This window comes from Chiroxiphia lanceolata, chromosome 6 (genome assembly GCF_009829145.1).
Source record: "Chiroxiphia lanceolata isolate bChiLan1 chromosome 6, bChiLan1.pri, whole genome shotgun sequence".
Lineage (NCBI taxonomy): Eukaryota > Metazoa > Chordata > Aves > Passeriformes > Pipridae > Chiroxiphia > Chiroxiphia lanceolata.
In genome coordinates, this window is record NC_045642.1 from 1,418,058 (window position 1) to 1,445,942 (window position 27,885).

General features: G+C 52.1%; 3 protein-coding genes across 3 annotated transcripts in view; all 3 read left to right on the forward strand.

The window, feature by feature from the left end:
- Positions 1 to 27,885, forward strand: part of LOC116787990 (deleted in malignant brain tumors 1 protein-like) — a 499,349-nt gene that overhangs the window by 349,591 nt on the left and 121,873 nt on the right. The window lies entirely within an intron of this gene.
- On the forward strand, positions 432 to 5,039 carry KNSTRN (kinetochore localized astrin (SPAG5) binding protein). Its single transcript, XM_032691663.1, has 8 exons — positions 432 to 570; positions 1,510 to 1,645; positions 1,788 to 1,844; positions 2,071 to 2,170; positions 3,506 to 3,620; positions 3,913 to 3,974; positions 4,098 to 4,172; positions 4,740 to 5,039. The coding sequence occupies exons 1-8, from the start codon at positions 507 to 509 to the stop codon at positions 4,869 to 4,871; spliced, it is 741 nt and encodes a 246-aa protein (XP_032547554.1). The 5' UTR covers positions 432 to 506; the 3' UTR covers positions 4,872 to 5,039.
- IVD (isovaleryl-CoA dehydrogenase) lies at positions 5,110 to 19,439 on the forward strand. The gene is made up of 12 exons (XM_032690965.1): positions 5,110 to 5,247; positions 6,982 to 7,071; positions 8,378 to 8,429; positions 11,045 to 11,214; positions 12,612 to 12,705; positions 12,967 to 13,103; positions 13,604 to 13,700; positions 14,795 to 14,888; positions 15,829 to 15,910; positions 16,342 to 16,446; positions 17,035 to 17,107; positions 17,207 to 19,439. Exons 1-12 carry the CDS (start codon positions 5,110 to 5,112, stop codon positions 17,338 to 17,340), a joined length of 1,266 nt encoding a protein of 421 aa, XP_032546856.1. The 3' UTR covers positions 17,341 to 19,439.

Below are 27,885 nucleotides of genomic sequence, written 5' to 3' on the forward strand. Positions count from 1 at the left end.
CAAATGCCTCTTAAGCCGAGAAACATTTTATACAGATGCCTCCTTTCACCTCACAGCATTGCAGGGCGATTTCAGTACCTCACAGGCAAGAGTCAGCACCGGCGCCCTCAGTGCCCTGATGCCGTCGTGTCCACGCAGTCCCCTCGAATCCCCGCACAGCTTGGGATTCTCCCGGCCTCGAGTGCCCAAAGTAGAGGGCGAGGCAGCAGGAGGCAGCGAACGAAGGGAAGAATTAGCGCTCGGGCTGTTCCCTGCAGGGAAGGAGCCTCGCACGGGGCGAAAAGACCCCTCGCTGAGGGCGGGGGTCGCGAGGCAAAAAAAAAGGGAGCGAAACGGAGGGCGGGGGCGCGAGGCGGGAGCGGCGCGCGCCCCCCCCAGCGCCCCGCCGGCCACGCGCTCTCCCGCTCCCGCTCCCGCTCCCCCTCCCCCGCGCATGCGCGGGGCCGCCCAACGGTCGCGGCGCGCGCGGTTCGGAGGGCGGCGGCGGCTGAGGGGGAGCGGCCGCCATGGACGGGGAGCCCTCCCGCATCCCCGTGTACGGCGGCACACACCGCCCCGCGCCGCCCGCAGGTACGTGCCGGGCACCGCGGGGGCACCGGCGGGCACGGCCGGGGGGGGAAGGGGGGGCTGTTAGGCCGGGGGACGGGGCGGTGGGCGGCACGCCACACCTTCGTGGAGCCGCGGCTCTGCCTGCCCCGTGATGGCTGCTCCAAAATCTAGTGATAAGCTTTTCCCCCCCACTGTTCTGTCCGTCTTTAGCACATAGGTTAACGCTTTTTGGCTTTCCCGCCGTGTGTATTCCCCGCCCGCTGAAGGCGGCGGCCCGTCCATGTGAAAGATGCTCCCTCCAGTCTCTTGCTTTTATAGATCTTTTAATGCTGTTTAGGGACTTTAGGAACGTGAGGCACCCGGGCTTAGCGTTAAAGTCGGGGGAGCTGGGCTGTATCGATGGAAACTGCATGTAAATGTGCTCGTGGATGTGTTATTGGGAATATACTGAAATTCGGGGAGAAAACAAACCAACTGTGTGAACCAAGCTTATACACTCAAGCAGCTGCGATTGTAAACCACGTAGAAAGCTAGTTCTCTGTAATGCTATTTTAGTAGCTATCTGCTCATAATGAACTGGAGTATGAAGGTCTCTGAACAGAGTTTTGAGTGGGCTGTGTTTGTTTTGCTTCCAGTGTTGAACTGCATTGCTTGTAACCCTGTGGCATGTTGAATGATGTATGAGACTTTTATTATCACATCTATATTATCACTTTCACCCTTTCTCTCATTCATTCAAGCCTGGTAATTATATTTTAACCCTGTCTATACTGACCTATCTGTGGCTTGCTCTGAACACTTCATCCTGGGTAAAGTTTGAAGGCTGCTCTTAGTTGTTTCTACTTTAAGTCTCTATTTGAGCCAAATATAACTTTGATTTTCCTCAAATTGAAGGTTTGAGAGACCTTAAGGAGGTCTTTTCCAGACTGGAGTGTTTTCGCTGGTATGATTTTCTTGCAGAAACACAAGTGACCTTTCCTTCAAAGAAAGGTCACTGCACCACCAAAGCATCAGAGCCAGAGTTCAGCAAGGATCCCAACTTTAACTTTGTCTCAAACCTTCCAGCAGATGGTGTCTTCAAGGCTGGCAACCAAGGGTAAGTAAAAGCAAAATATCGATGGATTTATTTGGCAGATGTCCCAAAGATGCCTAATTTTTGCAGACTTTGTCAGACTAACAGACTTGATGTGCAGCAGCACAGTGGTCTTCTGCTAACTGTATTTTATCCATCTTTTAAGGTTGCCGAAATCCGCCAAGAAAGGGGAGCAGTTTTCCAGGAAGACAGCGACAAGAGGGTGCGTTTCCTCCCCTCTCTGTGAGCTGCCCTCATGCTGTGGTGTAACCCATGGAGGGTTACAACGAGCTCTCACCCACATGCAGCTTTCCTGCCAAGTTTGCTGGTCAAATCTGTTGGTCAGGAGCAAAAGCAAATAGTGCTGAAAAGGGCATGTTTGTGTAAGCAAAAGAAGGTGTGCAAAACTGGTCTTTTTTGCCCTAAATCTTTGCTTTTCGACTCTACAGCGCTCTCAACAGATACAAAGTAGAAGCAGAGCTGAAAAGCAAGAATCAGCTGTTGGAAACAGCCAAAAAACAGCTCAATTCCAGACTAACAGGAGCACAGGTAAGGAAAGCGGGAAAGATGAATAAATCATTGAGTAATTCTTGCATTCTGATCCCTAGAGGGTCACGTTAGGGATTGTCTTGCTCATTTTCCTGCCTCCATCAGAAGTCAGTTGAGTTTGGGTGGGCTGGGCTTTCTCCTCTGGCACCCGTGGTATCTGCCAGAAGCTGGGAATCAGCAGAGCTGCAGGTGCCTTGCGATGGAAAATGCGTCTAGATCCCTGTGAAATGTTACTAGAGCTCTAATTCCAGTTCAGACTCACTGTGGGAGAATATTTCGAGTTCACAACTAGACACTTATATGGAATTTTATTAGGACAGCCTTGATATTGCCAGGTGCTTCCTCACTACAGCCAGAGGAACTGTAAATAATCACTTAGTTGCCTAATCTTTTTGTGTCTTTGTATTCCTCTGCAAGTTTTTTTCCCCATCTGCTCGGCACTGGGGAGGCCAAACTGGGAATATTTTGTCTGGTTCTGGGTTCCTAGTACAAAAGAGACGTGGATATAATGGAGAGGGTCCAGCAAAGGGCCACAGAGATGATTAAGTGACTGGAGGAGAGGCTGAGAGAGCTGAGACTGTCCAGGGGATTCTGTTTCAAACAGATTTGACTTTCTGGAATCAAGTTTAGATTTGAAATTGGAAGTTTCGTCTTACAGTTCACTTTAGGACACATTTAGCACCATTTCTGTCACTCGCAGGAGGCCCCCCTGGCAACCCCTGGCTGTAAAATCTCACTTGATTTCCTAGTTCTCAGTCTGTGAGATGATCCTTCCTCATATCTCACAGCTTGATTTGAGGCTCTTAAGAGCCTCTGAGACCTCCCATGAAATGTCTCAGAAGCTTTTGACACAGTCAGCTGGATCATCCTTATACACATGCTTATTGATGTCTTGGAGAATTGCATTCAGCTTGGGAGGTTGATCAGCTTGTCCAGTTGCCTGGTGATACCTGGATTGTGTAGGGAGTAATACCGTGGCTTAAAAAAAGTATGATCCCCTTTTCTTCTGAATGTTTACATGCTCCTCAATGCACGAATTATTTATGTAAATGAGGGAGCAAAAGAGAAGACCCAGGACTGCCTAAGAGGAATCTCTCTTAGGATCAAATTTTGCTAGTAATTGGTGTGATGTGGGGATGTGGTAGCTGTATTTAATCCTGTCAGGAAGCAGGAGCAAGGGTGTGCAGCACCTAATCTGCTGTGGTGGTGGAGACGAAAGGGCAAGGGGTGAATCGTGGTGCCAGAGCAGCACTTGTTAAGCTGTCTGTGTCAGTACTGCTGAGCAAGGACATCTCCTTGGAAACTTGCTTCCCTCACAACCTGTGTTCATGGCAGAGCACTATCAAGGAGTTAAAGGAGAAGAATGACAGCCTGGGCCAAGAAGTTGAGAAGCTCAAGAAGTTTCAGGAGACTTGCATGGTGATTTTAGAGAGCAGGAACATTGATCCTGGTAAGGACTCTGCGCTTCACTCACATCCTGGTACTCATTCTTCAGAATCTTTTCTTTGTTCTCCTGTTGTGACTGTTCTTGACATTTGGGCTGTGCTTCCTTGTTAAAGGAATGCTGATGGAACTCCATGCCTTTTGTGGCTTAAGAGAAAAAGCTGCTTCCTGTAGTAGGCCTTGTCCTGGATAAACTAACTTAGTTGTTCTTGCTGTAGAAAGTTACTTTGAAAAGCTGTTTGTTCTCACAAACACAAAATCTGTGTATTAGAGGTTCTCTAATGCCTCTCCTAAATTAGTTACAGGCAGCAACATTTTGGAGCAGGAAAAGGAGACCCAGGAATGCCAGAAACAGACAATGGTAAGAAAAGTCTGAAATGGGCTTTGAGGGGTCTGTGTGTCTCTGCCCTTCCCTCCTGATGCTGAAACATCTGCTGGGACTCACATTTGTTTGCATTATATTAAAAATTATTTTCCTCTTCAGCTGTTAACTGAGAAGCTCATAGAAGAACTGAGGCTGTTTAACCAAACCTCGGCAGAAGAGAAGGAGGTGCTTCAGGTGAGACTGTCACTGACTCAACCAGGCAATGAGCAGTAGGTGCTCAGCGAGGTTATTTTGCTCCTCTTTTCTCCACATGAACTAGATGAAAACCTGTAGTATTCGTTTTTTGATATAAATCTGTTAAGGAAACTGTGCTACTCCTCTTCTAAATAGAGGAAGCTGCCAGTGTGGTTGTTACTCTGGAATTCAGAGGATCTGATATAACTTGGAAGCTGTTGCAGAGCAGCAACCTTGGGTGGTCTCTCAGGAACTGAGAAGGGTGCAAGCACAAGCGGCTTCAATACTTATCTATACACAGACCAAAACAGTCACTGAATTACAGCCCTACAGTCCTTGGGAAGAGACTTAACAGCTACTTCATTGATTAGCTCTTACATGAGACTTGCTAAATTTTGGTTGCAGGTAAATTGACATTTTCCTCCATCAGCCAAGGTAAAGAATGCCACACTAAGCCTAGTTTAGGGGGAAGGGCTCAGATCTTTGGCTGGAGCTGCTTTAGGATGTGGTTTTGCTGTTCCTTCCTCTGGTGTTGGTAACACGGGGTGTGCACTGACTCCTCCACAGGCGGGGATGGACATGTGGAAATCAGCAGAGGAGGAGAGCCAGCAGTCCCTGGAGAACCATTCCTCCTTCCAAGCAGAAATCGAGGAACACACAGCAACACTCAATGAGCTGGAGCACCTCCTGGCGATGTGAGGCATGAGGACGGACTGGACTGGGGTTCTGGGGGTTGTGTTTGCTGTTGTAGCCCTGGTTCAGTGGTCCCTGCCCCGCGGCGGGGCCGCAGCAGCCGCGATGGCTGGATTCCGGTGTGTCCCGGTGTGTCCCGTCGGTACTTTGCTCCATTAAAGGTGCAGGACTGTCCTCCGGCCCCTCCCGGGCGGGGAACGAGGCGGGGCCGCGCGTGCGCGCGGGGTCGCGGCGGGGAGCGGCCATGGCGGCGGCGGTGCTGGGGCGGGCGGCGGGCCGGGCGAGGCGGCCGCGGACGGCGCTGGCGACGGTGCTGCGGCGGGGCGGCGCGGGGCTGGCGGTGGACGACACGGTGAACGGGCTGAGCGCCGAGCAGCGCCAGGTACGGGCTGAACGCGGAGCAGCGCCGGGTACCGGCCGGGCCGGGCCGGGAATCCGCGCCCGGGGGGGTGTGGCGGGCCCGGCGCGCGCCCATTGGCCGCAAGCGGCGGGCACCGGCCAATCGCCGTGCGCGCAGGGGGGGGCGCGGCGCTCGGCACTGGCGCGCCCCGGACACGTGGCCCGCGCGGGCTTTCCCGCCCGGAGCACCTGCTGTCCTCGCCGTGGAACACCGCCCCGACCGGGCAAACGGCCGCTGCGACCACGCTGGGCCTCCTGCATCGCGAGTCGTCTCCGGAAACGTGGTCACCGAAGGAACAAATCACTTGGGTCTCATCAGATTCTCTCAAAAGAAGAGTTGCAGTTCTCCCAGCCCATTCTGCCCAACGGAGCACCTAAAGATTTAGGACAATAGTTCTTAGACCTCATCACAGTCTACAACTCCCTCCCAATGGGCAGCACCAAACTCTGCTCTGGTGACCAGTGACAGAACTCAGGGAACAGCTGGAGCTGTGCTAAGGGAGGTTTAAGCTGGATATTGGGAAAAGGTTCTTCCCCCAGAAGGTGGTTGGGCACTGAACAGGCTCCCCAGGGCAGTGGTCATGGCCCCAAGGCTGCCAGAGCTCGAGGACAACACCCTCAGGGACAGGGTGGGATTGTTGGGGTGTCCTGTGCAGGGCCAGGAGTTGACTTTAATCCTTAGGGGTCCCTGCCAACTCAGCATATTCTTTGTTCTGTATCTAATGTGGGTTTTGGGGTTCTTTTAAGTTTTTAAATCTATCAGTGGGGAGAAAGCTTGTTTGGTGGTACTGGAGTCCATGTGGCTATGGAAATTTAACATATCTCTTTATTGTAAGAAAGAGAATGCTTCGGTGACAGGGAAGTGTGGGCATATTTTGGTTTGTTGCTCCTGCTCCTCATACAGGTGCTGGTTAAACAGCACAGGGTTTCAGTCTCTAAAACTGTTCCTTCACCAGCGTTAATTTGTGAGAATAAAGAACCAAAAAAAGATAAAAAAGGGATCATTAAATTCTGCCATAATATACAGGCAAAAGTTTTAAATCTTTGTATTAAAGACACTTCATTATTGAAGTGTGTATAATTTCTTAGTTTGTGTATAGACTTCTGCAGAATACATGTATATGTTCAAGTATATTCATGTATATAATTCAAGTATGTATTTAAAGTTTAGAAAAAGATTTTGAGTTTTTTAACACTTGGATCAATGAACATACCTGGCTCTATCAAACTTGCCCTCTGTAGAAAATAGTAGGATAGATAATGGAATTCCAGTTTCATACATGGACACATTTTAATGAGCCTCTCTAATTACTATAGGCATCTGCAGGTAATTAAATGGCACTATAATCAGCCACTGTTTGGGGTTACCACCTTATAAGTGCAGTTCCCCTGCTTTCAAAGTTCCCTACCCAAAAACATGCCCCAAAACCCCAGTGCAAGCAGGAGTTCAGGAACATTCTCTCATGTTGGGGTGAGATTAAGGTAAATGCTGAGATGAACTTAAGTATTTCAGCTCCTTTTTAAAAGACTAAAACCAATGACCCTTTTATGGGGTATTCCAGCCAGTAAACTGAACTGTGGATTTGTTTATGGTCCTGTGCTTCTGGGTTTGGGATGCTGGAGTTTCCTGGCAGGGGAATGTTGGCAGGACCTGTGGGAAGATGAGGATGTATTGATGAGATGCAATATGTGTGTTTTTCCTCCCCTCTTCTCCCAGCTTAGACAGACCATGACAAAGTTCTGCCAAGAGCATTTGGCTCCAAAGGCTCAACAGATTGACCAGGAGAATGAATTCAAAGGCATGCGGGCAAGTATTCCATGTGTATGTGTGGAAAAGGGGGTTCTTGGATCTGCACCTTAGTCCAGACAATCCCAGTGCACACCACAGGAACATGGCATTAGCTTTTCAAACTTAAAAGCCACGGAGAACCTTTTTATGATTTCCTCTTTTGTCATTTTTTTACCAATTTTCATCACCCTGGGGCAGAACCCAGAGGTAATAATAAAAAATACAGGTAATGGTCTTGTTCAGGTTCTTACCATGGGGTTTCTGCTCAGCTCTGTTCAGGCTCCTTCCCCAACACGTACTTTGTGTTTTCCTGGCTCAGTGTCTCTCTTGGACATGAGTTTCCTCTCAGACTTGTCATGAAAATATTGTGTGCAACTGCCGAGACGTGGGGTTTGACTGTCCAGCTGAAACTTGCCTTCCTCATAAACCCGACGAGTTCTGTGCCACGGGGTGCTTTGACTGCTGGAAACAAGAGATCTGACTGTTGGTTTTCATAAGCTCCACAAGACTCAAAAAGCTCTAAACATGTGCCAGGATGTCCCAGACTTCTCATGTTGACATTTCCAGGGATATATGTGTGGCTTTGAAGTGAAGTGTGTAAATTTACCCTGGCACTCCAGGTGTCATCCAGAGCTGTTGAATTATACTCTTTGGATTCTCTGGAGATTACTCCTGATAATTACCTTAATTGCTGGACACAGAGGCCATGTGGGGAGAGCTCCCCTGGGTGTCCATCGTGTAGCAGAGGAAAGGAGCAGCAGGGAGATGGTCCCACCAGGATACCTGTGATCCTCAGTGGGGAGGACCATTTTTCTATGTTACACCGTGGCTGTAACATTCCTGTTTTTTAATCTCTCCCAAGGAGGCTTCCTTGCCTTTAGTTGCCAGTTCCCATTTTACTGGAAGAAGAATAGAGAAAAACCACTGGAAGAAGTGATTTTAAAGTGCCAGCTCACAGCAGCTCTTCCTGTTTCCAGGGTTTTAGTCATGGAGAACTTACGCTATTTCACTGAAATTTTACTTAAAGTGAGCAAAGATTCGCATCTTAGGAGTTGTCCTTCCAGAAGTAATTTTAGCCCTGTGAATATTCACTGAATTCCACCAGCTCCTCCCACATGTAGCACAACCTGTGTCCTCAGGCCTGCCTGAGTTCTCAGCCCCAGGGCTGGAGCTGCACTGCGGGAGCGACAGGTATTGATGGATTTACCTCATTCCTGTGATGTCCCAGGGACAAACTGATGTTTCCAGTGAGCTCTCTGGGGAAACTTTTTGTGCTGATGCCCTGACTGCGAGTGTGGGCTCATTCCTTGTTCTGTGTTTGTAGGACTTTTGGAAGAAACTTGGAGAACTGGGAGTTCTGGGGATCACAGCTCCTGGTAAGTCTGTTCCTACCTTTTACCTCCTGCTGGGAGAGACCACTTAAACTCTCGCTTTCCAGTCCATAGCAGCCTTGTCTCTGATGTGACATCCATTCTATCCCATCACTGTGTCTTTAAAAAAACTTTACAAACTGTTGTTATCCTTCTCTGGGTCCAAATCCTTTTTCCTCATCAGACTTCTGGATGGTTACAGAATGGCCTGTCACCATTTAAAAGCACTGCTCAGAAATGGTTTCTCCAGGTGTAACGTGTGCACCTCAAACACGTTTGTGCATTTCTGATAACGAAGCAAGATTGGAAGAAGGAGAGCTAGAGGTAAAAGTATCCATGAACAAGTGTTCATTTGTAATGGGAGAAGTTAAAGGGTCTAAACTAATGCTCTGAGAAGGTGAGATAACTAATGGAGAGCTGACCACAGCCAGAAGAAAATGAGGGTAAATCTTACTGAGCCCTGTCCAGGTCAGTGCAAGTGTTCTAATGAATGTTACAGATGAGTGTGGTCATGCTGAAAGCAGGGCAGGGGAATGAGAAGCCCTGAGTGGAGAAAAGGGGCTGATGGGGCCTTTCTTTCCCAGTGGACAAATCTGTTTTCTAGATGTGGCTGTGCAAAGGCCTCTGCAGGATCCAGCTGAATAGCAATGTCAAAATAATGCCTCTGCCTCTCTCAGTGCTAGAAGACTCTGCATTTCTGCTTTCTCTCCCTTTCCTCTTCCCCATTTACTGCTGCTCCTGGTTTTTCTCCCTCTTCCCTTCTTTCTCCTCTGATGTTGTGCCCAAGGCTTACAGTAGTTTCCCTCATTATCAGTGAGCCATCCCCTCATGAGTCCTGTCCTTTATCTCAAAGGTTTACCTCTCAAACCCTCCTACACCCAGGATTTTCCACCTTGTTTTGGATTGTGGACTTGTGTGATTCTTTATTGACGTCAGATATGTTGGAGGAGGTGGAGCCTGGGATTTAGGATGTGGAGATGGCGTGGAGTCTTACATGGGCATACACAATTAAATATTTGGGCACTGGTGGATCAAGCCTATTAAAGGAGCATTTTGAATAAGTGCTGTTTGTTTTCTTCTGAAAACTGAGAAAGCTATGTTGTTTGTGATTTCCCATTTATTTTATGAAGTGTTAAGTTAAGAAATGCAAATATGTGCTTACCACAGAACACTAATACAGGTATGTCATGTATACAGAATATACATTCTAAATCACACCATGGCTTCTGTTACATGAAGAGGAGTCTGGCAGGATCATTTTCCTATTCCTCTTGCAGGGCAAAACAATCCTGGATCAGGACTGCTCACAGTTACCTTGCCTCTCTTGAGGCAAAAGCACCAAATCCAGCCATTTTATAGGAATTAATAAAAAACTGTATTGTTTTGGCATATATGACAAACTGTTAGCCCCATCTTTTAGGATAGGGAGAGCAAACCCCTGCACTCTGGTTTGTGGTAGAGAGAGGAGACTCCAGAGGACGAAGAGCCCTGCAGATAAAGGCAGGAGTCAAAACGAGTCGAGTGGGAGGAAAGGCTGCACGTGGTGCCAGTGGCTGTGGGGTTCATTTGAGGGATTTGGGACCTCTCCAAGCTCAGCCCTTTGGTCACCCTGAGCACACAGACAGATTTGCTCTTACCCCTGTTGCTCTTGTTTGCAGCCCTCACATTGGTGATGAGTAAGTGTTCCTGGGTTTCCTCCCCCGCTGCTGCTCAGTGGTTGTGTCCTGATGTAGCTCTTCCCTTAGCAGTACAACCACTTGCTTCCTACTGTAGAACAAAGCATTTAGGCTGGGAAGGGACTGTATTTGTGTGTAGATAAAGTGTGGTAGGTATATATCTAAATATTTGTGTAGGCTGTTAGCTGCTCAAGGCCATTATACATTTCTCAGCCTTCTCTTTTTACTACCTTCCCTCTCCTTGTTCTACTGTGTGACCTTAACCCTTACCACTAGTTTTAGGCTCAACTCAGTGTGCCCAGCTGGGCTCTCAGTGCTGCTCTGTCTCACTTCATCCTCTCTTGAAATCCACATTTTTGTCACTGGTGAATTACGTATTCCTTGTATAATTCACAGCAGTTACACTTATGCATCATTCTCCTTCTGAATCGGCCACTCATCAAAATTCTGGTGTCCTGCACACTTGTGGGCTCAGAAAAGTCCTTAGTGCCCCATTTTTTTAACAGTTTGAGGATTCCTCTCTTGTTTGGGGGCAAGCACATGTGGACTTCACAAACCTTGCCTGTGTTCCTTTGTCTGCTCACCTAACAGAGGTTGCTCTTGGTGATTTAACCTTTATGGTCACATGAAGGTTGCACCTGAGGATGGCTGACAAAAAGGACTCGTTGTGCAGTGTCAGTATATTTGGGATGTGTCCTTGTGCGTGTTCTGCATATCAACTGTGCTGTACAACTAAATGGTTGATTATGCTGAAGAAATAGTGTCCCTGTGCCTTGAGGATGAGCACTGAGATCCAGAGAGGATGGGGAGAGCCAGCAGCGCCCGGCTCAGGGACAGTGACAGACCCAGAACCATTCCAAGTGTCCTGGATCTCAGCCGAGGCCGAGCCCAGCCCTGGGCTCTCGTGCACGTGGCGGGTAACGGGAGGTCTTTCCTCTTTCCCAGCGGAATACGGGGGCTCTGCCCTGGGCTACCTGGAGCACGTGCTGGTGATGGAGGAGATCTCGCGCGCGTCAGCGGCCGTGGGGCTCAGCTACGGCGCCCACTCCAACCTGTGCATCAACCAGCTCGTGCGCAACGGCAACGACGCCCAGAAACACAAGTACCTGCCCAAGGTCCGTGGCTGGAGCGGGGGGAAAGCTGGGAAGCAGCTGAGTTTGGGCTGCAGGGGTGGGTGTCTTTCACAGTGTGCGATACCTGAAGCACCAGCGGAATTCAGGCACCAAACCTTGGGAATTACCGAACTTGCCAAACTCCTGTAGCTGGTCAGTTGTTGTCCTGTTAATCCACACTGACCTCGTCCCATGCCAAGCTCCAGGTCTGCAGGTCTGGAGCTATGTGACTAAAAGAGGCTTTGAGGTGGCACTGGTGATGTTCTTCCAAGTTCCCAAATTGTTTTGAGACCTCTGAGTGAAAGCCACTGCTCTCCTATCTTATGTTCTCCATTTCTCACTGCCCAAACGCTTGGCTTGCCTGCTAATTAACTACATGTGAAACTCCATCATCATTTGGGGTGTTGATGTTCACGATTCCAGTGTGTTAAATGAATTTCAGTTTTTAAATGCATGGAAGAGCAATGAGCACATTGAATGAGCCACTGAGATTATCAGTAAAAGGATCAGCACGAGGCACTTGATTTAAGCTGCATGCAAAGTGCAGTGTCCCTTCCTCAAAGCACTGTGCACCCTGCAGATGTGTGACCCCGAGCTGCCCTCGTTGCTCAGGTGTATTTTCATGCCTCATTCTCAGCCCCTCCATGAGATGTGCACCCACTTCAGCTCTGACTTGTCTTGGTTCCTGACAGAGCACTTAGAGGTGCTTCACTAGATTTGAGCAGATCATGAAAACTTCCGTAGTGGTGCGCTGATGGTTTGAATTGGTTGAACATACCTTAGGCATTGAATCTGTTTTTTAAGGGAAAAATAGAGATCAAAACGGGGAGAGGATGGATAAAAGTACACAGGGAGGGCAAAAAGGCAAGGAGAAAAGGGCAGAATGAAATAACAGTGAAGAGGAAGCCAGAGCCTGGTATGAGCAGGCACAGGAGGAGGGTGTCCATCTGCCATTGTGGGGTGAGCGTGGGGGGATTGGGCTGTGAAAACATTGTGGACAACTTTTCCAGCCCTTTTCACCCCCTCGTTGGCCTCTTGTGTTCCCCAACTGCTGTTTGTGTAAAAGGGCAGCACAAAGCACAGGCAGGAGCTGGGCAGAGGCATATGGTGCCTGCGTGGTTCTTTGGCACCTTCCTCGTGTGTTGTGCAAGCAGGGCTGTGCTTGTCTAGCTCAGGCAGAGCTGAGTCATCTCATCCCACTGGGATGTGGTTCTGTTCCCTGAGCACAGCACGAGGGAGCTCCTGCTCAGGCTGTGCCGGGAACGGCGGCTCTGGGTTTTGTTCCTGCAGAGAACAGTGGCTGTGGGGGCCCAGTGCAGGAAAACAGCCAGGGAGGGTAAAGAGGGAACAAACAGTGCTGCTGCTCTCCCCCTTTAGCTTATGGTGGTGTTTTCTTGCAGCTGATCAGCGGGGAGCACATCGGGGCCTTGGCCATGAGCGAGCCCAACGCTGGCTCTGATGTCGTGTCCATGAAGCTGAAAGCAGATAAGAAAGGTGAGGCCTGTCCTGTGCTGCCCAGGGAGGTGGTGCAGTCCCCATCCCTGGAGGTGTCCAAGGAATGACTGGATGTGGCACTCAGTGCTCTGGGCTGGGGGACAAGGTGGGGATGGGGCACAGGTGGGACTTGATGAACTTGGAGGGCTTTTCCAACCTAAATGATTCTGGGATTCTGTGAATCCTGTTTGGGAACACACAGAGTGGGGATATTGGTGTTGCTCCGTTGTGAGCTAACAGATCTCATCTCTTGGCTTGCAGGAGACTACTTTGTTCTGAACGGGAACAAATTCTGGATCACCAACGGGCCGGATGCAGATGTGCTCATTGTTTATGCTAAAACTGACATTACCGCAGTCCCGGCCTCCCGCGGGATCACCGCCTTCATCGTGGAGAGGGTGGGTTCAGCCATTCCCACAGGTTGTTAAAGCTCAATCCCTTACTGCCTCATTTAAAGCCAGCTGGTTTTCCTTCTAGAACTGTCAGCCCCTTGCTTGAAGACAAACTGCTTTCTGCCTGAGAAATAGAAAAGGAACCTTTAATAAAAGAATATAAAATCTCAGGGATCAGTAAACCTTCTGGTGGACTTAACCTGGTGATTAGAATGGTTCAGTTACTGGCAGAGCTTCATCCCTTGCTGTAGGAGGGGCTGTGTTGGCAGCTGTCCAATTCATTTATATAGTATTTATGTGCATTAGAAAATGGGTGCACAGGGTTCATGTAGGGGTGTTTCTCTGCACTTGCACTTAGACCTGTTCTAGGTCCCAGTTCCCTTTGACTCCCTCCTGGCACCCTGCACGTATTCCTGTGGTCAGGGGAATTTCACAGACCTCTCGTGACTTTCCTTAGTCTGTCAGAATTGAGATTTGAACTGTGCTTTTACTGCCTTGACTTTCAGGGAACACCTGGTTTCAGGACAGCCCAGAAGCTGGATAAGCTGGGAATGAGAGGGTCTAATACCTGTGAACTGATCTTTGAAGACTGCAAGATCCCTGGTGAGTTGGGTTCCAGTTGGGGAGGTTTCCTGCCTGATCAGATAAGTTGGATCACTAATTACACCCATGTTCAGCCTGTGACCCAGAGAGCTTTGCAGATCTTATCTGCCTCCAAGGGAGCTGGTGGAACTGGAAGTGCAGTCTGCTGGATTGCAGGGAGGGAGCACATCCCTTGTCAGGTCACTGCTGTTTCGGCCTCATGGACCCACCTCTCAACCACTGCTTCTCCAAAGCCTTGCTGAGGCTTCCCAGGAAACTTGTTCCCATTAGAGCTCCCATTTCATATGTGGGTGAGCTGCTTTTCCTGGAAGGTTTTGTCAATGGAGACTCTCCAACAGGCTTTTGGGTTACCTGTAACATGGAGTTCTTTTGGGGTCAGGGCCTGAAAATGGCCATCCTTACCCCACTAGTTAGTACAGCAGAGGCCTCTGTAATAGCAATATTTGTTATGCCAGTGGTTATTTTTGTTGATAGAAAATTTCCAGCCTCTCTAGAGCAAGTGGAGATGTCTTATCCAGAATCATGAAATTCAGGATTGCACATCTGCAGAGCCAGGAGCTCTCCTGCTCCCCATACACCACCAAAAGCCAAAGTAGAAGAGTTTCAGCTGAAACCTGACATTTCTAACTATGCTGGATCCCTCTACTCTGAAATCAGAAAGGCCAGTGCCCCAGTCCTCTGATCATCTCCCAGGAATCATCTGCAGGGAGCAGCGTGTTCTCATGGAAACGGGATTTCCATCTTGTGGTAACATGGAGAGGCTCATCATTGCAGTGTTGGAAGTGAACACACTTGGCACTCTGGCCATTAGTGCTCCTTCTGATCTCTGGCCTTAGAAGCTGAACCAGTTTGAAGCCATTTCATGTGACTGCAGGATATTCAGTCCTTTCTCGTAGAACACCAGACTGGTTTGGGTCAGAAAGAACCTTGAAGGTCATCCCATTCCACCCCCTGCCATGGGCAGGAACACCTCCCACCAGCTCTGGTCTCTCCAAGCCCTGGAGAACACAGGTCTTCAGACAAACACAGGTCCTCAGACAGCAGCTGGGCTGAGTTTTGCACATAAATAATCACTTTTCCTCTGCCCTTTGCAGCTGAAAATGTCTTGGGGGCCCTGAGCAAAGGAGTCTACGTCCTGATGAGTGGATTGGACCTGGAGAGGCTCGTGCTGTCTGGTGGGCCCCTGGGGTAAGGGTCTGTCATCTCTGATGGGCTGTAAGGCCAGAAGGGTCTTGGGGGGCCACCAGGCCCAGTGGGGCCCCCTCAGGGGCTGCAGCTCTCAGTAGGATGTGTCCTGGATGGAGAACTGGGATACTGGGGCAGCAGGAGAGAAGAGGCTGGATCAGCCATGGGAAGGAAGCAAGGTGCAGAGGAGGCAGGAGCAGGGACATCCTGTGGGGTATCCCAGCCCAAACCAGCACAGGACACCAGCACCGGTGTAGCTGCTCCGCTGGACTCTCCTGGAGGGTGCTTTGGAAAAGATTGGTTCCCAGAGGTGGTAAATCTGCCTCAGTCCCCAATTGCTGGCTTGTGTATCCCTCCAGTGTGGATTACTCTGGGAATAACCAGCTCATTTGCATTACTCATTCCTTAAAATCTGACACATTATCCAGAGAGTCGCACAGTGGTTTGTGCTTCGTTTATTCAGTTCTTAAACTCCCCAGTAACTATTTGTACCCCACTCATTTTGTCCTCCCGAGTGGTCTCTCTGGACTAATCCTCATGTGGAAAGACCAACTTCCACAAAGCAGGAGGAAGATTTTTTTCCCCTCCTTGTTCTTGCCTGTGCTTTTTTTATGGCATTGGCTGGTATTTCTTGAGTTGGGAGCTCTGGAGATGTGAGGCAGCACAAACTGTCCTGGCTGTGGTTGTGAGAAAGCTCTCCAAGTCTCAGTCCCTGAATTCCAAGGCCAGACCTTATCACAGGATGTCCCAAAGAAGCACCAGGGAGAAATATGAGACCTTTGGATTTTATTCTCAGCCTTGTTTGAGTGGAGCTGTAGGAAGGCAGCAGGATACCATTTAGCTGTGAGAATCTTTTTGCCTTGGGTTATGCCTCCAAAGCTAACTCATTATTAATGACTAGTTCTGCTGTTTCCCTTGTCCTGCATACCTGTGCTTTTCTTAGGCTCATGCAAGCTGTCCTTGACCACGCAATTCCATACCTGCACGTCAGAGAAGCATTTGGACAGAAAATTGGCCACTTCCAGGTGAGGCAGAGGAGGAGTTAGGAAGGTTTGTCCTCTTTTCTCTTTAGAATGGGAAGACCAAGAGCTTTGTTGTGGGGAGGGGGGCTTTGCATGGGGTTTGTGCTTGGGCTGCATGATGTGATGATGGCCTAGTGGAAGGTTCCCAGCCCATGGCAGGGGGATGGAACTGGGTGAGCTTTAAGGTCCCTTCCAATGCAAACAATTCCGGGATTCTGAGATGTGGTGAGAAGGCAAAAGGATCTCTGAGCCTGCTCCCCTCAGGCTGCTGTGGGAGGTGAGGGACTGTGGCCGATATCTGGGAGTCTGTCACTTAAGAGAGCCTCCAGCTCCCTCTTGGCTGCTGGATCCGTGTCCTTTCCCACATCTAGTTTGGGGATGGGTGACCCCCTCCCTCTGTTAACTGCTGTGCTGAGTGTGTCCTGTGTGTGCAGCTCATGCAGGGGAAGATGGCAGACATGTACACGCGGCTCATGGCGTGCCGGCAGTACGTCTACAACGTGGCCAAGGCCTGTGACCAGGGCCACTTCAATGCCAAGGTGAGCTCAGCTCCCGCCCGGCCCGGCTGTCCTGGGGCAATTCCTCTGGTCCCAGAGCCCGGCCTGGGGGGAGGCTCTCTGCAATGAGCCCTCACAGCCCAAAGGGCCATTTTCCACTCCCAAATGAAAAGCAAGCCTCCTTCTACAAGGCAACAGCTTTAGCAGCATCAGTAGGGGTTTATTGGAAGCCCAAACACCTCTCCTGGCTGTTGTAAGGGCTGGAGCAGTCGTTGGAGGTGTTGTCACCTCCACAATGCCACCACACCTCTGTCAGAGGAGGAGACTGAGTGTTAAACAGCGGGAGCACAGAGCTCTGCATCCCACATCAACTCACGTTGGTCTCCTGTGGGTTTGATGGGCGTCTGTGAGAGGCCAGCTCCCCTGCTGCTCTCTTGATCTCTTTTTTCTCCTCTTTCTGTCTTTATGCGGCATTTATGGACCTGCCACGAGTGTTGTGCAGTGACAGGGACACTGCTGCAGTCCCCTGTGCCCTGGGATCGGGTGTTCAGGGTTCTTAGCAGGTGTAGAGTCATGGCAGGGTCAGGGCAGCAGGGGACCCCTCTGCTGACTGTCCCCTGTGTCCCCCAGGACTGCGCCGGGGTGATCCTGTACTCGGCAGAGTGCGCGACGCAGGTGGCTCTGGACGGGATCCAGTGCCTGGGTGAGTCCCTGACGGCTCCGGAGAGCTCTTGTCTCTCCTGCCCCACCCTCCGCCCCTGGAATGGGGGCCGGGGCTGACGTTGGCTTGTTGTGGGTGCAGGTGGGAACGGCTACATCAACGACTACCCCATGGGGCGGTTCCTGCGCGACGCCAAGCTCTACGAGATCGGGGCGGGCACCAGCGAGGTGCGCAGGCTCATCATCGGCAGGGCCTTCAACGCCACCTTCCAGTAACGGCCCCGGGGCGGGGGCAGCGCCGGCACCACGAGGCCTCGGGCACGAGGCTGGAGCGCACAACTGGTTCCTGCTTGCCATCCTGGCACTGCCACCCACGGACTCCCCTCCACCCGCTCTGGCAACAAAAGCTGCTGGAGTGGGCTGGGACAAAGGGATGAGAGGGTGGCATGGCAGGAGAAGGGTTTTATCTCGTTGTGATCGTCCTGATTCACACTGTTCCTGAGCTGTTGATCCTCAGCATTGCAGGGCCGAGGGTTGTCCCCCCACCAGGACAGGCTGGCGAGGGCTGTGCAGCCATTGCTGAGCACAGAAAGTCAACCCAAAAAAGCCAAAATGGACAAGGAGGGAGCAATTTTATTCTTTTCCAAAAGTGCCATTAACCAGTTAGCATTTAGCTTGTTGCCACTGGAAGGTGGAACTTCCCACTGTGCCTTTCCAGTGGGATTAATGCCTTCCATTTTGGGAACTCGACGCCAGCATCGTGGGGTGGCTGCTCATCAATGCTCAGCATCATCCGTGCACAGGCAGTGTTTTAGGTGCTGGTTCCTAAAGCCTCCTTAAATCCAACGTCTGTTTGTTTGCAGAATTCCATTCTATTTGCAGAATTCTTCTCTTATTCCGGCTGCTTCTGGAGGTATTTTGGTGCAGCCCTGAGTCCTTGCTGTGCTGGCCCACTGCTCCCACCGGGTCATTCCCTCAGAGGTGCCACCATCCATCGCTCTGGGGACAATCAGACCTGTATTGTGACATCTGTGGATGAAGCAGGCAGGAGGAGTTGACTTTTTGGGGTTTTGTTCTCTGAAGGTTGTTGTTTTGGCAAAGCCTGTCCTCACACTCCACCTCCAGCTGGAGCGAGCGCAGGGTGTTTGGGGGTGATCCCAGTGTATATTTTGTACAGCAGATTGAGGTTGATTTGGCTTTGTTAAAGGAAATTGCACAGTGTCCTGCCAGCTTTAAAGAGTGAATCACAAATCAAAATGGGATGCTGGAAATATGATTGAACAGTTAATGAATTAAACAGTTGCCGTATAGGCAACTCCCAGCAGTTTTAACAGAAATCACCTTGAAGTGTGTGTATTTTGTGGTTGTAGTTCACACCTGTCCATACCAGGGGACAGACTGACACACAATTTTAAAATGCCACAGATTGAAGAAAATTCACTTCCCTCAGTCACCAGGTAAGTCACCAGGAGTTTATGAAAGTCACAAAGAGCCAGAAAGAGCATCTCAAGTCCTGGTGGCAGCACCTTCTTCCTAAACTTGGTATTTACTGAGTCTCAGTGGGCCTTCACCTGGGAAGCATCCCAGGATTTAATTTTCAGCCTAAATCTCTGGACAGGGTGTGGACAGAGGTGGCCTGTCAGGAATATCATCCTGAGCTGCACCAAATGCTGTGGAAGTGAACCTTGAGGTGCACGTGGGAAACACTCAGTGCACTGTTGTACAGGGCTGTGAGAATTTACTCCCATAACCAGACATTTATGTTTTATCACAGCACAATTCCTGGACCACTGTTAACATCCATTCCTGCCAGAGGAGCTTCTCCAAGGAGTGTCAGAGCCACGACAGGGTGGTGTGAGATTCAGATTGTTAAAAATAGCTTTTCTAGGTGGAAGGGACCTGGAGATTTTTAAACCTGTCCTCTACCACTGGAGAGGCCTGATTTTAATACACATACTTAATAATGCCTTCACTTTCCAGGCTGATCAGCACCTTGGAGTTGAAGGTAAAATGAATCAATGTCTAAGGGATCACAGGACAGGGGAGGGAGAGATTCATAAATCCTCAGCAGGGTTGTGTTATTCAAATCTCACTCCCTTCCACAGTTGCCTTGGGAAGGGGCTGGAAAGAAGGGCTTGGGAGGGCTTCTTGGGGGAAAAGGGGGTTAATATTTGTGCTACACTAATAAAATCAGCTTTTGCTGTGGCCTGTGCTCCTGGAGGGGGTCCCAGCAGAGGGAAGTGCAGGATCTGGTTCTGGTTCCTGAGCTGGCAGCAACGGGTACAGTGTTGCTTTCCTTGCTTATCCCTCCCTCTGTCTTCCCAACCACAGCTTTTCCCCCTAATTCTCATTTAAAATAAATACATTTACAGTGATCCATGTGGGCTGTGCCTCGGGCCTCCTCTGGAGAGCAGCAGAGCTAACAGGGAACACACAGAGTGCTGTGCCTCTGGGCATGATCCAACCGTGTCTGCCATGGATTTGTGATGGAAATTGGCCTGGCCTGACAGCCCTTGGCTGGTGGCAGGGCTGGATGTGCTGCATCTTCCCAGCTTTTCGAGATCCTTGCCCTGTGTGCAGCTGGCTGGCCACTGAGCAGAGGAGGCACGGAGAGCAGAGGGAATTATTCATGAAGGTAACACAGTTTATTTCAGCAGTGTGGGATTTGGAAGGAGGGTCAGCAAGTGACAGGAAGAGAGGATGTAACCTCAAGCTGTGCCAGGAGAGGTTCAGGCTCAACATCAGGAAGAATTTCTTCACAGAAAGGGTGGTCAGGCATTGGAAGGGGCTGCCCAGGGGGGTGGTGGAGTCCCCATCCCTGGAGGTGTCCAAGGAATGACTGGACATGGCACTCAGTGCTCCGGGCTGGGTGACAAGGTGGGCACTGGGCACAGGGTGGACTCCATGGGCTGGGAGGGCCTTTCCAACCTCAGTGATTCTGGGATCTATAAGGAAGTGGCTCATAGATTGTTGGGAATGCAGAAATGCTGTCTGTGCTGGGGAAGGCAGGAGGGAGAACCTGTGCCCAGCAGAACCTTTCAGTGAAACGGTTCTGAGTTGTTCCCAGGTTCTTTGGCTGGGTGAAGCCCCTGTCCTGCAGCAGCCAGCTCGGTGTCACAGGTCAGCAGTTAATTTATGTGCTTTGGGCACAGGAAGGGCTGGACTGTGTCCTTCTGCCACAGGCGCTGCAGCTCTGCTCTCTTCAGCTCCTCCCGTGCAAGGAGCTGTGGTAAATTCCTCACGCCAGTGCTGTCAGGAACTTGTTTGTAACTTGTTCCTTAATTGATCCCTTTTGCTCCATGAGTCCTCTTCTGGAGCTGTTTGCAGGGAAAGCCAACCTGAGGTAGAAAAACTGGGCTCATGCTGAGCTGGGGCACTGCCCGTGTTTGACGCAGAAAGCCAAGGCAAGTAAAAGATGTAGTGGAGAAGATGGGCCGTGACATCTCTGGGGTCCTGCCTTGTGCTGCCTGGGGCAGAAGGGAGCACAGCTCCTCCAAGCCATGTCCAGAACTGGAGTTAAGCAGGGGCTGGTGGTGTTGGGGATGCCCACAGTGTGAGGGAGCTGTTTGCTGTATAAACACACCAGGGACTTCTGTGTTAAAATGTGTCTGCGAGGGAAAAGCTGCTGTGGAGGGTCTGGGCCGCAGTGGGGCCACCTGGGCTTCCAGCCCCTGGGCCTGGGGAGCCACGGCTGGGCTGTGATTACAGCAAACCTCGCTGAGTAAGGTCAAACCACACCGAGAGGTGCAGGATGTGGGAGAGGGCCCCGCGTTTGCACAGCACCCTGGGCAGGGCAGTGGCTGTCCCCGCTCCTCCACAGGGGCCTGGCTGCCGTGCTTTCCCATCCAAAAACCCCTCCTGAGTCCTGCTGGGGCTGCCAGATGGGATTCCCGGCTGCTCTGTGTCACTGCCCGTTCCAGGGGCGGGCAGGAACCCTCAGCCCGTGCTGGGGGCAGCGTGTGCGAGCTCGCGGCTGTGTGTTTGTGGGGCAGAGGATGCGGTTTCTTGCCTGGGGAGCTGCTCCATGAGGGGAAGTGAGGCTTTGACAACCCGTGGGGAGATGGTGTTTCCCTCCCGTGCTGGGCTCTGAGTGATTTCAGTACAGGGTGACACATAACGAAAGTGTCAGCGAGTCCTGATTTCACTGTGCGGGGCTGTGCTGGGGCCGAGCCCTGTGGTGGTGCCTGAGCGGCGTGTGGCTCATTGCTCCATCCCTGCAGAGGCTCCCGCCTCCCTCCTGCAGCCCAGCGCGCTGTGTTATTCCAAAACCTCTGCCCATTTAGATCCCACTCACCTCTCAGGCCCCTCCGGGGCTCCGGGCAGCGTTAAACACGGGGGACAGAAAGGGACCTGCTGCTGTGCCACCTCTGTGTCCCCACATGCGGGTGATGAGCCGGTTTCTCTGCCAGGCTGGGAGCGAGAGCCCACAAAGCCACGTGTACCCGCGGCCACGGGTGCAGGCAGAGAGGACACGGTCCCGGTGTCCCGGCGGCCGCTCCATGCCCGTGTCCCGGCGGCAGCTGCCCGCTCCTCCCGCACAGCCGCGCCGGCCACGCCGCCCTCGCAGCGAGGCACCCGCTCCTCCCAGTCACGGCCCCGCAGCAAGACCAGAAAGAGATTTCTTTTCAATCTATACAAGAATTCACAACTGTGAAGGGGAGACAAAAACATTCTTGAGCCGAGGGGACAATATTGAGCCAGGGGAGGCGCGGGGGGGCCGCGGGATTACTGTAGCACAGCCCGGGGTCGCCCCGCTTGCACCTGCTGTTTGCTGAAAGGCTGATGCTGAGCAACAAGCAGCTGATGCTGAGGCCCAGTTGTCAGCCTGAATGGGGGGAAAAAGGCTGGAGCAGCGCTCGCCAGAGGGAATGGCAGCGGCCCAGCGCCGGCGGGAGGAGGGAGCTGCCGGGGGAGGGGGGACAGCAGCCGGCTCCCCTCGGCACGTGGAGCTCCAGGCAGACCCGGAGGTGTGGGGATCTGTCAATCCGGAGGGATCTAGGAGAAATGGGGTGATCCTGAACCCCTGAAGAACGCGAGCTCTCCCCAAGCTCCTCCTCGCTCCAACCCTGAGCTGCCACAATGAGGGGGGGTGATGTCTCCCCCAAAACTTTGAGGCAGTGCTGCTGCAGGACACCCTGCCCTTCTCCACTGATGTCCTCCAGGCAAGAGGAAGGATTCTTTTCAGGAAGAATTTCTTCAAGGAAAGGGCTGTCAGGCATTGGAAGGGGCTGCCCAGGGAGGTGGTGGAGTCCCCATCCCTGGAGGTGTCCAAGGAACGACTGGATATGGCACTCAGTGCTCTGAGCTGGGGGACAAGATGGACTCGATGTGGATCTTCCCACACGGAGCAGGGCAGAGAGGGAACAGGGAGTTTCTGGAGGTGTCTCAGTGGATCGAGGGGCTGCCCCCTCCTTCTTGGGGCTGTCTGGTGTCGGAGCCGGGACTGCCCGGGGGGGATTTTCCAGCCCTCTGCTGCAGCTGCCTCCCAGAACAGAGGTGGGAGCGTTTTCCTGCAGCTGTTGGAGGGATGGAAACAGCCTGTGTGCCCCGAGTGTCTGCAGGGCTGTACTGGATCGATGCTCCCGCCGTGGGCCAACCATCCCCTGTGCTGGGGCTTCAGCAAACGCACAGCAAACGCACAGCTTCTCCACAGGGAAAACAAGCCCAGTGCTGGCCTGAAGAAGCTCAAGACCTGCAGGAAAGGAAAAAGCAGGAGCTGCCTGGTGAGTCCGACACAGAGGAGAAGAGCGAGTGGTTATTTTTGGAGCCCAGCGGGGTCCTTGATGTGATTTAGTGCTCGGGTGCTCCTGCTGGCACGAGGAGAGGTGGCTGTGCCAAGGGGGTGGCCTGGCCCTGTCCCCACCGATGGGACCTGCCTGGGAAATGCCCAGGGATGGTTTCTTTGCCTTGGGTACAGCTGAAGCTCCCAGCTCTGGGAGCTTCCCCGAGGAGCTGGCATCACATCGGGCACTGAACGTGCCCTCCCGGGGCTGGTGTTCCCCAGAGCTGACGTTTCCCGGGGGGACCACGAGGGCGTGTGACACTCGAGGCTGGGAAGGGCACTGTCTTTCCTGGATTTTTACAGGGACCATCCCCTGCTCTGGGTGCAGCCCTTGCTCTCGCATCCCTGCTGAGATGTGATGTCAGTCCCTCCCCAGGGATCCCTGTGCCCGTGGGAGCAGCCAGGATCCACCTGGGACCTGGGACTGGTTTCTCTCCTGAGGAGGCGGCTGCCTGCCATAGAAGAGGAACCCACCCTCTTCTATGATGACTAAGCATGACTTGGAAAACCAGCAGCCTCCCTGCAGCTTCCACAGGCTGCTTTTGTTATTAGAAAACCCCTTTCATCTCTGTTTTCTCTGTGGCAGCATCTGCTGGGAGCCACAGGCAGGATGGAGCCCGTTCTGCCCGGTGTCCTTTGCACACAGGTCAGAACCTCAGCACCCCTGAGCTCCCCAAAACTGCTGCCAGCAGCATGTCAGGTCCACCCTCCTCTGCCCCCGGCCCTGGGTCAGGCTGGAGGTGAACATCCTCGGAGTGATTCTCAGGGGCAGGAATCCTTTGCCTCCTGCTCTTTGCTTGATTTGCCTTTGCTCCCGAGCCAGGTGTGATGGAGGGAGGCTGCGCTCCAGCACGGAGCTCCTGCCAGGAGCTGTCAGGAGCCACAGGCAAGCAGATGATTGAAAAGCCAACGTGCCACAGCAGGGCGGGTTTGAGTTGCAAAAGAGCTGTTTTTGGTGAAATGTGAAAAACGCTGCGAGTTCAGGCAGGTCCCACCTCTGGGCTGTTGTTTGCGAGGGCAGGAGTGGCACTGACCCCCAAAACCCATGTTCTAGGAGGGCACAGAGCAGGACCAGCTGCAGGGTCCTTTGGGGAGAGAGGGCTCGTGGACTAGCAAGGGAATAGTCACCTCCATGGGTCTGCCAAGGGAATCTATTTCCCCCTGCCGGGTGAGCACCTCACCCCTTGGAAGGGACCGAGCTGTGCTGAGGGCTGAAGGAACTTGCCCGGGGTCATCAGGGTTGTCTGTAGCAGAGAAGAGCAAAAACTCCCGTGGGCTTCTGAGTCACTGTTATTTCTGATTCATCTCGTGATTAAAAAACACAATTTGGTGCTGCTGGGTCAGGAGTTGGTGTCCAATCATCGATGATTCTTATGCCTTTCCTTGGGGAGTTAAAAAGCTTTTTAATGCTTAACATATTCCCTCTGCAGGTTCTTCCATATGGCATCGACCTCCTTCCCAGCATCCCGGGATAACCCAAACAGGTGGACTAAGACCAGAACCAGCCTCATTTTCCTCTCCCTGCCTGATATCGAGGTACAAATGCACACAACAGCCAAAAAGAAGAGGCTGAGCAGGGACTGCACACGGGCAAGTCACTGCTGTCATCAGGGCAGGGCCTTTAATTGCTGCGTCTCTTCTGCCTGTGCCCGAAGAGCTGATCCCAGGTGACTCCAGCGGACAATGCCATTTAAATCAATTATCTCCCCACTTGGAGCCATCCAGCCTCTCCCTCCTTCACCGTGCAGCCACGAGCCCCATCATTTATTCATCCTCGGCTGCACTTAAACATCTGCTCCGCTGCCATTGGAGTTTGGCACAGCATTAGCTTTAAAATTTCATGAAACCTAGTGCAGGTGGCAAAATCAGGAATTAGGGATTATAATCACGGCAAAGCCGGGCTGGAGAGGCGGCCCCGGCTCCGTCGGCTCGGGAGGAGAGAGACGCCGGGAGCGCTCCTGGGATTTAAAGCCCCTCCGGTGTGCAAATCGCGGCTTTTTTTCCCCCGTTTTCCCAAAGGCTGCGGGGATTTTTATATCCTCACTGCTCTGGGGTGGATGTTAAGTGAGGGGAACATCTCACACTCGCTGCTCCTCGGGTTTTGTTGCTCTGTTGTTGCTGCCACAGAATTCCTCTGGCTGGGGGGTTGTTTCTGAGGGGTGGGGTGTCCCCAGTCCTTGTTTTCACCACGGAGCCATAACCCTCCAAACCACGTTGGTTCTCCACAGCGGTTCCCTGTGTTTGTAGCAAACCAAGAGAGCTTTGGAAAGAAAATATTTGCTTTAGCAATTCCTCTTTCATCTGTTAACCCAGTTTCCATCACTGGTGTGGAGCAGGGACAGAGGAGCAGGAGGGAGGGCAGGGGGCTGACGGGGGGAAAGGGGAGGTTGGATCTGTGCCTCAGGATCCGGCGCTGCTGGTGCTGAAGAGCTTTGTGATCCGGGGATTTCTGAGCCATCAGACATCCCGCCCCATAGAGGAGGAGAGAGGACTCCTACTCCTCTTCCCAAACGTAAAGAGGAAGAGACCAAAGGGATTACCCAGCGCTCGTCTGTGCTTTGATGCCTGGGAAGCTCCTGGAGTACGGGGGGTTTTAGATCTGTTGAGGTACCTGGCAGATAACCAGGGGATGAAAGAGCCAGCCTGGGTTTGTCACATCAAACCCCTCAAATTCCCCTCTTTGACAAGGAAACCGGGTGAGCGGATGAGGAAGGAGCCGCAAATGGGACATATCCTGACTTTAGGAAGGTTTTAGGCCTGGTGTGACATTTTGGGAAGGAAAGCAGGCTGTTTGGGCTGGACACAGCCCCCCCCCCGTGCAGCACAGCTCACTGGAATGTTCTCTCCCGGGGGCCACCACTGAGCTCCAGCCTTTGGCAGGGCTGTGAGGGGCTTCCCCCCACACCAGCATCCTATTTGATCCCCTGCCTTCAATCTCCCTGGAAAAGGACATTGTTCTAAAGAGAGGAACTGCTCAGTTCTCCAAATCCAGTGCCTGTGCAGCAGGAAGGATTTCCTTGGGCACCACCAACCCTCACTGCTGAGTGGGGAGGCACCGATCCGGATGGTCCAAGGGTGCACAGGCTTTGACACACTGGGGAACAAAACAGTGAGGTTTGTGCAGAGATAATCCACATGTTCAGACCCAAATTTAGGGAAAAGGATAGGGGTAAACAAGCACTGATGGGATTTTCAGATTAAGGTTTGAAGCCTTAAGGAAGGAAAGAGCCATCTATGGATTTAGGGCCTTGGTTTTATTGGGGTTTCTAGAAGGCAAACGAGTGGAGGGAAAGAAAAAGGGGGTGACTTTTAATCAGTTTTATCTCTCCAGGTTTGGACAAGGCTCCCATTGTCTGTGGGGACCTGTCTTGCTCCCCATTTTAGCTTAGAAAGTTCATCCAGGTCCAAATTCCCCCAGGGAAAATGGAACTTCACACCGTAAGTGACACTTTTTAGCAACTTTTCCTCAAATGAGCTTGAAAAGATGCTTTTATGAGATGGGGGCTGGATGGAACCTGCACCAGCATCCCAAGCAGGCCAGTGCCCTGATTCCCCCCTTTTTTTGGGGGGATAAAGCAGGGCTGGGGCAATCCCTGACCACAGCAATGGGAGGGTGTGGCCCCACCAGCCCCTCGCACCCAAATGCATCCTCAGCACATCCAGGGCTTATTTTGGAGGGGATTTTTGTACTTCCAAACTCTCCACTAGATCCTGCCCAAGCCCAGGCACAGGTTGGGGTCTACAAGGAAACCAGGTCCCCTGTGAGCACAGTGCTGTCCTTTGATGGAGTGATCCAGAACCTCCCTGGCTGTCAAAGCACAGCACTCAATCCAGGGCACTCTTCCCTTGGGAAAGTGGCTTCTCCTACCTGCACTGGCAGGAGAGCAGCCCCGGGAATGGGGAACATTGCATCATTCCCATGGCAACAGCCGGGGAGGCTGCGGAAGGAGAATTATGACTTTGTTCCCCGTTCTGGCACGAGGAGAAGCCGAGCTTTACGGGATTAGGCAGATCCCAGCTCAAACATCCAGGGTACCACTGGAGGGAATAATGAATAGTAATAGCAGAATACATGGGTTTTGATCCAAGGCTCTGTCCAAACAGTGGGAACAGCCCACCTTGTCTAAGTCGGGTTGGTTTTCAGGCTGAGTGGGTTTCTGAGAAAAACCTGAGAAACCCTGTGGGGGTTTCTGAGCCGGGACAGAAGCAAGACTCTGCCACCAGTTCACTTCTTGGACACTTTGGAGGAATAAACAGGTCATTAAATGTGAGGCCAAGAGTGATCAGTATTATCCAGGATCTCCTGAATTAAAGTCCCATTTACTCCGGGTACCTTCACGTCTCAGAAGAGTGGGAACACTTTGGTGGAGTGCAAGTCCTCACGTGAGTATTTAATGAGGATATTGGGGTTAATGACTATTTTTGCAAGGGCTAGAGCAGCCAGGGCGCTGGGATAAGCCTCTGGCTGAGCCCAGGGCTGTGGCCACAGGGCACAAATCCTGCCCTGCGGCAGCTCCCCCATCATCCTCCACCCTTGACATCCCTCAGCCCATCCCACGGGAAGACCCTGCCATGGGACACGTGGGCGGGACCTCAGCACAGCTGGTCGTGGTGGCTCTGCCTGTTTTCCAGCTTCTTGGGAATGGCTGTTCCTCCCCTGCCGTGGTGTGTCTGTGCCGGGGTTCCCCGTGCTCACCCCACAGCGCCGCCATTTGCTCCATGATCCGGCCCCTGCCGGCCCCGTGGAGCCCATGTCCCAAAAAAACCACCCTCTGCTTCAAAGGCTGGAGGAAATGGGGCACAGATCCTTCCTTTTCCCCTTTCCTTTTCCTCTCTCATTGTAGTCAAACAAGAATAATGAAAGGTTTGGGAAGGGAGGTGAAGGAGGTGCTGCCCACCCGGGGTGCAGCGTTTGCCCCAGTTAATTGCACACCCTCCAGATGTGCCTCCAACCCCAGCCCAGACAACTCTCCCCAGCAGCTCCAAATCCCTGAGCACTGCCTGGTTTCCTTCCCACAGGAGCCACCATCCCCGGACAA